The sequence below is a fragment of the Triticum dicoccoides genome, chromosome 1A, assembly GCF_002162155.2.
Source record: "Triticum dicoccoides isolate Atlit2015 ecotype Zavitan chromosome 1A, WEW_v2.0, whole genome shotgun sequence".
Lineage (NCBI taxonomy): Eukaryota > Viridiplantae > Streptophyta > Magnoliopsida > Poales > Poaceae > Triticum > Triticum dicoccoides.
This window is the reverse complement of record NC_041380.1, coordinates 411502742-411511746: the sequence shown is the minus strand read 5'-3', so window position 1 is coordinate 411511746 and position 9005 is coordinate 411502742. Positions and strand designations below refer to the sequence as shown.

General features: G+C 41.9%; 1 protein-coding gene across 1 annotated transcript in view; it reads right to left on the bottom strand.

The window, feature by feature from the left end:
- LOC119276442 (serine/threonine-protein kinase TOR) overlaps positions 1-9005 on the bottom strand; it is a 31457-nt gene that overhangs the window by 2482 nt on the left and 19970 nt on the right. Inside the window, exons 38-56 of the mRNA XM_037557494.1 lie at positions 8541-8609; positions 8360-8470; positions 8135-8275; positions 7918-8046; positions 7665-7830; positions 7377-7591; positions 5968-6174; positions 4981-5094; positions 4714-4905; positions 4390-4470; positions 4237-4311; positions 4093-4159; positions 3503-3663; positions 2685-2858; positions 2458-2586; positions 2275-2358; positions 2134-2195; positions 1975-2047; positions 1683-1817 (exon numbers count right to left, since the gene is read on the bottom strand). Of these exons, the coding sequence (XP_037413391.1) occupies positions 1683-1817; positions 1975-2047; positions 2134-2195; positions 2275-2358; positions 2458-2586; positions 2685-2858; positions 3503-3663; positions 4093-4159; positions 4237-4311; positions 4390-4470; positions 4714-4905; positions 4981-5094; positions 5968-6174; positions 7377-7591; positions 7665-7830; positions 7918-8046; positions 8135-8275; positions 8360-8470; positions 8541-8609 (2385 nt within the window). The remainder of the gene's footprint in view (positions 1-1682; positions 1818-1974; positions 2048-2133; positions 2196-2274; positions 2359-2457; positions 2587-2684; positions 2859-3502; positions 3664-4092; positions 4160-4236; positions 4312-4389; positions 4471-4713; positions 4906-4980; positions 5095-5967; positions 6175-7376; positions 7592-7664; positions 7831-7917; positions 8047-8134; positions 8276-8359; positions 8471-8540; positions 8610-9005) is intronic.

The window sequence follows — 9005 nt, the reverse complement described above, 5'->3', positions numbered from 1 at the left end:
ATCCACCGGCTGCCGCTCGCGGCAGGCACAGCCAATCGCCTTCTTCCGCCGCCCGGCGTGGGGTACCGTCGGTCGCGGACGCCGCCACGGTCTGTCTGCCACTGGTCTTGCCGCCGAGGAGACAGCCGGCGCGCAGGGACCTGACCATCCCGATTATGATCAGCTAGTCACTGAGGCCGCAGCGGGCGGACGGTCAAGACCAACGCGAGGTATGGGTCCACGAGGACCCAGTCCAACGCAATGTCAGACGTGGCGAACGCCGCCCGGCGAGCTTGCTCAGCAGCCGCCCTGTTGGCCACCAAGGTAGTAGGGGATGCGATCACGCGTTGGCGACGGCGTTGCCGAGCTCCTCTTCCTTCACCGAGCGCTACCGGGATGGTGCCACCTCCTTGCCACGCCAGAAACAGAACGATGGGGACCCCGGTTGGAAGCTATCGAATGTGCTGCCTGGCGGCGACGATGGCTCCTCCTTCACCAGACGCCGCAATTGTGGGGTTGCGCTGCTCCTTCTGCTTGACGTGGCGGCGAGGGTGGCGCCCTCGAGCTGGACCTCCAGCTACGCCTGGAATTCCTCATCCTTCGAGGCGGCCTCACGAGGAGAGCAGACCTCCTTCGCTGACGACGCGGTGGAGGAAGACGGCCCTGGAGTGCGCGCGCCGCCGTGATCTGGAGGGAGATCCACGGACCGACGCGGAGAACCAGCCGCTGGCGCCGGACTTGCCCATCGCACGGTCGAGGAGAGGACAAGAGAGGATCGGGGATGCGGCACTGAGTGGAGAGGAGATGAGAGCCGGTGTTGTGTGGAGAGATGGGTTTGGACGCTGCCGCCTGCCTGCTTGAATATCTAGGGCGGGCGGACCGACGTCACTTCAATGCGGCTCAGCGAGCGGCCCGAGTAGGCTTCTCGGTCGCCGTGTGTCCGCATTGAAGCAGCGCCACCTTCCCATCCGGTCATGCCGGTCTGACCAGCAGCGTGGAGTGGCATAAATGTACGGAGAATGTTCATGGGCGAGACACACGGCATGACTTCAGGTAGGACCGCGCAATCGAACGCGTACGTGGGGGATGTCTGGACGTCCCCGACGCCCGCAAAGGTCCGCCCAGTTTGGTTCCTGTTTGCAAGAATTCGGACGCGAACGTTTGTAGGATGGCATTGGATGGCAAAAATCATGTGGACAGGCATGTCCGGACATCTAGTGGCTGATTGGGGTAATGCCGTTGGAGATGCCCTAAAATCAGATAAGGGGGTAAAGTGGACTGTTTAAAAGCTCCAGGTCCATTTTAGACGGTTTTGGAGTGTTAGGATGAAATGTGGACTTGAGGCAAATCTTAGGGTCTAAAAAAGCGGATTTTTTTATTTCAATATTAAATACTCACTCCACCTCAGAATATAGTGCGTGTTGGTGTCGTAGAAGTCAAGCTTCACAAACTTTGACTTATTTTATATAAAAAAATATATCTATAATACCAAATAGACATCATATGAAAATATATTTCATGAATGAATCCAATGTTATTGATTTGGCATTCTAATATTGCAACATTTTTCTTTATACTTGGTCAAAGTTTACAAAGTTTGGCTTTAAAAAATCTAATAAGCACTATATTATGGTACGGATGGAGTATATAATATTGGCCAGGCAATGGTGCTACAAGCTATAGAATATGTATGTATTACTTACCTCCATCATAGCCATGACGCTGTCCTTGTTTGTTCGAAGGACTTGCATCACATTTTCACAAGTTGTTCTGAAAGTACCCTCAATACCACTAACTTCCATAGCTTTCACAAGCATTCTAGTCAAACGGAATGGTACCTACACCATACATACAAAATGTGTGAGTGCAGTAAAAAAAAGTTAAAATGACACGCATTCAATAACAGTTACAATACAAGACAAGACTCAACAAAACTAGAGCATCAACCTATCAGGTGATTGGCAAGGAATAAATCCCAGAACACGGCCTACTTACTTTTTCAGGGAACTTTTCTCGATTCATTGACGCCTCAAAACAATCTCCAAAGTCAATGTGTAAAATTTTCCCACTGAAGCAAAAAATTATTATTAGACCTCAAGACAACAAAAACAAATTCACAACATTCATGGTTACTTCAAGCTTCGTAGAAATTACCTAAAACGATCTAACATAAGATTGCTTGGATGCCGATCTCCTAACCCAAGCAAATAGCCAGCCTGCAAAATTACATTTTCAACATCTTAAGTCGAAAGGAATATCTCATATGAAAACACATATCATAGCAGTAATTCATACCATGCTCATAACAGCCAGGCTTCTTGTATAATTTGTACGCCGCTCAAGCCATACTTCGGATGTTCGACTTTTCAGCCAGAGAACCTGTCACAATTTTGTTGAGGTAGATTAAATATCGTCAGCAGAAAGCATCAAAATCAGCGAGCTCTTTTCATAGTGCAGTGACAAGAGACAGCATAGTACCTTTGCAAGGTCATTTCCTTCGGTATTCTGCAGAGCATGCTGAAATACTTCCACCTTCGCGATGAGGGGTAAGTGGTCATAATCGGGTGCAAACGCCAACATAAGTCTGTGCTCTTGATTTAAGAAAATCTGAACAAAGAAGAAGAGGGAAATCAATTGACAAATGACATCAAGCAAAACACGTTTATCTTCTTTCAGAAGGAAACAAATTATTGAGGCAGACTAACCTTCCTTGCATCTCTGTATTCACGGATCAGAGCATGAAGCGTGTCACAATTAGGTACCCATCCAATTAATCCACTGTTAGGAGACAGGGGAATAACAGCATATCTTTGGATCGACAAATCTTTCTCTGATGTTTTCCTTGAGTTCTCCAGGAGAGTATTCACCAGACCAAAAAGCTAAGTGAAGAGGAAAGGTATTTAGATACATATTTTTTGTTGGTAGCTTGTAATAACTAGAGGCTATTTCAGCTTGCGAGGACACCACCAGATTAACAGATTATGCCCAAGTGTTAATTGCATCAATGCCAGAGAGGGGCTCCAGCTTATCAACAATACATCAGTATTATCAGGACTTCAAAGAACAGTTTGTTAACTAAGCATTCATATAAGTTCAACCTGTGCATCACTATGTAAGATCAGGCTAGTTAACTAAGCATGGGCATGTGAACAGTTTTTGTTTTGGAGTAGTGGTGTTTTTCAAGCTGCCTATTTCAGATCAAGATTTCTAGTCTGATTTTATTAGTAGCTATGATTGGGGCTATAGTACTTACTATGCATAGGACTACAAAGGTGAAAACGGAAAGAAAAAAACTGGCCTTAGGTAAAACAAATAAAGATATAATGATGAGGAATCAGTTACTGTTCAGATGGTAAACCACAAGGGTGCGGGGAAAACAAAGAACTGGCCTCAGGTAAGGGGACAGTGGAGGACAAAACTATTCATGGGCACAACATATAAAAATATGCTTGCTACTCCATGCTCTATTGCTACTAAAACATCAGAAATCAGCGTGAAAAAGACTTGCAATCCAGATACAAACCTGCATAACGCGTTCATCTTGTCTTAAATCTTCATGACCTTTAAGCAAGAATGCATAATCCTCACCATCACTTCCATGAATTGTCAGTTTCCTCGGTCTTTGTTTGGATGTAATAACAATCAATTGCGGAACAAAATACTCGATAGTCACTAGTGGTGAATCTGGAAGCAAAGTTTAATTCTTAATGTCAGAATTCTAGGTCAATTTAACAATCAATTGCAGAATAAAATACTCAATACTGGTGAATAAGGAAGAAAAGTTTAATTCTTACTGTCAGCATTCTTATACAACCAAATGAAAAGCACGTTTTTCAATCTAAACAAATTGTCTTATTGTTGCCATCACTTACATTTTATTGCATGGTTCCAGTAGGGATCTATCATAGACAAGGGATGTTGATGACATAACACAAACTAGTGGGTAATTAAAATGTTGGGGTACTTGGTAAAAATAACCCATGTATGCTACAAATAATTCATCTCACAATTGTGAGTTCTGTAGAATTGCTAAGGCAAAAGAAAAGAGTACTAAGGTACCGTAAGAAGTAGAGAACTAAAATTTGAAATATATGGTATAACCCTGTGGAATACCTGCAGAATAAGTTCCTGGTACAGCAAGCTCCAACTTTCGACATTTGAGCAGCTCAGGTGAAACAGACTGAAAGAGACATCAAATGTTCAATCAAGGAGCTAAAGGAAACAAACTGCAGGAAAACAATCATATAACATGCTTACATGCAAATCAAGAGTTGTAAGACTTGGAAGCTGTTTGTCGATTCTTCTGAAAACATGGTAATACAAATCCCATGCCTAAAGAACACAGAAGTCATCCTCAGCAGACTCAAGAAGACACAATACAGAAATTATTGTATTGACACTCTTATATACCTTAGTTAGCTCAGCATCCTCTCCAGTAGCACGATATTTTAAGCAGCATTCGTGGGCTTCAAGTAATTCATGTCCATAGGCCTGGATAAGTTTCAATAGCATAAGCTATTAAACACTTAACAAAACAAACTGAATTTGATGTTCAATGTCAAGTTGATAATTGAATGGGGTGAAGGCACCAAATGATTTACTGTATAAAACAGACCAAGATATAAGGACAAAATGCATTTTCATGAAAAGTAACCCAAACATTAGCAAGAGAAATATATTTGTGTTACGATATACTGTGATGGGGACTGGAGGAAAGTTTGGTGACGGCACTACCTGAATGAAAGTGTTCTCTTTTATTGTCTCAGCCCCTCTCTCAAGCATTGCATGCAATGGCTCAAGTACCGCAAGCATTCCATCGATATTGTGCTCACCAAAATACATCCTGCTAGCTTCCTCAAGAGCTTCATGCCACATCTCATGCCACAAAATGGCAACTCGTATCAGTTCCTTTGAAACAAGCTGCGCCTGGAGCAACCAACATCAACAGAGTCAGGACCGCTATGTGTCTTCCGTAGAAGCTTAACAGATACTGATGCTAACCTGATCAACAAGGCCTCCACTATGCTTGCGGATCTTATCAACGACCTCCTGTGCTGCACGTTGCCTTAATATACTTATTGATTTGCAAGCAACCAAAAGAGGATACATCAATGCCTGGTAAAAAAATGTCAAGGAATTGGCAAAACTAAATTAGAATAATCCCAACATAGTTAAAAAAGCAAGGTCATCCTTTCAGTTGGATATAATGGCCAGTTATCAGTCAAACTGGTTCCAACACGTATGGATGGTACACAGCAGTATTCAGGTACATAGGTTATATTTCAAACAAACAAAAGAACTATAAAGCTAAGGAAACTTGAAAAATCTGAAAAGACACAAAAGGAGAATATAGTTATTATCACAGGGAAACACCAGAACCAGTCAGCTCCTGGCAGACAAGACCCAACGAACAATTCACACACATACACACACATAGCATAATGAATCCTGGACAAAAGTAAGCATGAAACAACAAACGTGAACACTAAAAAACACAAACAGTACTACTAACTTTGCAGCCACCTTATACACAAACAAAAGACAGCAAAACTGGAGGTGAGCATGGATCGAACTAAAAATGAGGAATGCAAAAAGAACCAAGCATTACTCAGTACGTAGGGGTTTGCTGGCACCAGACCGCTCGCCAGGGCTCGACCCTGTGAGGCAAAATTTATCCCGGAGAATGACCATTTACTTGTGTTTTGATTGTTCTTCTTTAAACAAATGCCACTGGACGCTAATGCCTGGTAGGTCTCCTTATTCTTTACTATTCGACTCCTTTATTCTTTTAGTCGTTTCTTTAGATCATCGGATAGGGAGATAGGTCGTCCTATGTCACTTAGCTATTAAAGCAACAACTGTGATTCTATGACAGTCGCTATAGCAATGCAGAAACCTAGTAAATTTCACAAGAAAGCAGCACAGATACTCTAATTGAACATCCAAATCATAGCCAATGTTTATCAGCCTAAGAAGAAAATTGCGAACCTGCGGATGCCCCTTTCCAATTCGAACTAGCAATTCTTGTATCAGTTCTCTAACTATTCTATTGTTTGAATGAATCCTGGCAATTATCTGGGGTAGCACAACCAACCACATTTCGATCTTGACAAGTGTAAAGCCTTTCTCCAATGCCATTTGAACCTCTGAGGTTGCCCCATGGTTGAACCAAAGAGTCAAGAGACGGAGAATATCCTACAAAAGTAAACATAATCATTTAAATATATTATTGAAAAAACAAGGAATTAGAGAAAACTATTTTTTAGGCAGTCATCTCAAAGTGGCATAATATTTTTTTCCATGCCACCAAGATGTAGCGGAATGATTATTTTAAGATGTAGAGGAGGCCCCCACAGTAAATTTTATTAATATAAAGAAAGATATTTACAGAAGACCCAAAGTGGTCGGACCCTTCACCGGACCCTGTGAGCGGGAGCTACATGCAATGGGCTGCCCTTTTTAAAGATAGATATTTACAAGAGAGGAGCTGTACAAAGGAGGAAAGAAAGAGGGAGGGCTGTACAAGAAGGGGCAGAAGGCAGGCAAGTACCAGGCCCTGGGGAGAGACTCTAGGTTATCCAAGGGACCTTAGAGGGATGGCAAGCTCATCCTTCATCCGTAAGAAAGAAGGAAGAGGGATCTTTCTTGAAACAAAACAAACAAGTGGCCCTACTAGGGGATGTTGCTAAAGACTTCAAAATTTTCTTTGCTTCCAAATATTTCAAGCTGCAACCGTCGTGATCTGAAAGAAGACCTTGTTGAACTTGAGCTTTACCCTGAAGATAACTTCCTCCATGGGAGATTGAGGCACAAATCAAGAGCATTCCAGCAGGAGGAGCTGAAGCTACATAACCAGAAGAGATGATCACGAGTTTCCAGGGTATCCAAGTTGCAACCCATGAGAAAGAGCAACATTAGGGGAACAATGAAGGTTGGTCAGGAATTGCCTGAACTCACGGAATTCATCAAAGGCCTGGCTGGAGAGCTGAAGATGAAAAAGATCTAAGGGCTCTTGGGTAACAAGTGCATCCTGGACCAAAGAGATGATCAAGGGCAAAGGAGTGAAGCCTGGGAAATCTTCTCCCCAAAAGGCGATCAGACCAATTGTCACTCCAGATATTTCACGTCTGTTCATTACCAGTTATACTTGACCAAGTCAGAGATGCTGGCTAGTCATTTGTTGTATGGCTATGATCCCGCATATATCACATTTCAAGACTTATAAATATAGTAGGAACATGACTAAACAACATAATATTGTAATTTGAGTTTTTGCTCTTCTCAAACATTGGGAAGGGTGTAAAAGCATTTTTGAAGTGCGATGGGATCAGCCACTATATAAAGCCTTTGCTCAAAATCTACTTCGCAGAACAAAAAACAGAAAGAAAAAAAATTACCTGCAAGCTATCATCGACACCTTTAGTTGTAGATGCACACGCAATAGAGTAGAAATATCCTGTTACTGCTGCAACAACATATTTTCCTGCTATATCTGGACGGCCTCGCAAAGTATATCGGGACATGACTTCAGTGTTGAACAAAGCCCACGAATGCCATGCCTTGCCCCAGTCCTTGGCACTTAATGTGGCATTTTTGTAAGAAACCAATATTTCTGGAGAAAGAGATTCATAATTATTTGAAAAAAAATAAAGGAAAACAGTGGAAAAAACTGAAGTTTTTCAGACCTTGAATGGCATCATCATCCAATCCAGGTGACAGTGCTCTCTTCCAGCTAGCAAGTGTCAAATAGACACGGGCAGTAAGTGGTACTCCAGCACTTGATATAGCACCATGGCTTACTAGCATTCCAGAGTAACTATTTGTGGCTGTTGCAATCTGCACTGACAGATCCTATCTCACCAGAAACAAGGGTATATCAGTATAAACACTTGAAGATATGAGTGCTGCCATGTATTGTCAGAGTATAAGAACAAGCACCTGTAGCCTAGAAAATGCGTCCTTTCGTTTAAGCTCATCTCCAACAGCATACTGGTACTTCAGGTAAGCCAGGACTACTTGAGGATGTCCATGATACAGTGTCAACTCAGGAGAAGATTCAGGATCAAACTGCATGTGGTATAAGAAATTATTTCTTTTATAGAGAGGATTGCAGAGTTAAACAGGCACACTAATTAATAACAACTACTATTTTCACCTGTAAAAGTTTGACTAAAGTAGATTTAGCCTGACTAATACGTCCACTCTTCCAGCAAAGTTTAGCAAATTTTATCCAGGTATCTCTGTCTTCATTAGGAGGAAGAACCAACTCTCTAACAGCAAGTAGGGCTTGCCACACCTGAGTAAATTTTTGAAGTCAATATGGAGAATAAGAACCATAGAGGCCACAACACAGCATTCTTAAGCAAATACATCATATAACCTCAACGTTCCGTTTTGTTCCTTTAATGCGCTCGTTCCACATATTACGGATAAGTTCCCTTCGCCCATCAGCAATTGGACTTTCCATCGGAAGAGTGCAGTAATCAATCACCTGAATTACACACCGTTTGTTAGTAAAACAGTAACTAAATTCTTCAGAACATAAACCAAAATTAGGATACCTCTTCGAGTTCTGAAAGCTGCTGAACCCGCACCATGTTGTTATAAGCACGCTCATAACTCTCAAGTACCTAGCAAATTGGTAACGAACAAGTATGGGTATACAGAAGGGCAAAACAGATTTGTGAGCAGTTAATAAACCTTTTTTTGATGGAAACACAGTTATAACAGACTTATGAAAGTGCAGACTGTTCATCACAAGAAGTCCCCCATATAGGGCCAAACAATGAAAAGATCATACTTTTTCTTTCATGTAAAAGAGAACACCAGGTATGTGAACCAATTAAATTCTTGAGATATAATTAGAGAAACACCCTCTGAGAACAGATAAGCTCATTGTAAGTGCTAAAAATAATACACTGTGGAAGTATAAAGACTAATTATTGCATCTATACTTTTGCCTTATAGAATGTATCAGTTCCAAAAGTTCCCCTCTAATTTTTACACATATACTGCAAGATATTTTA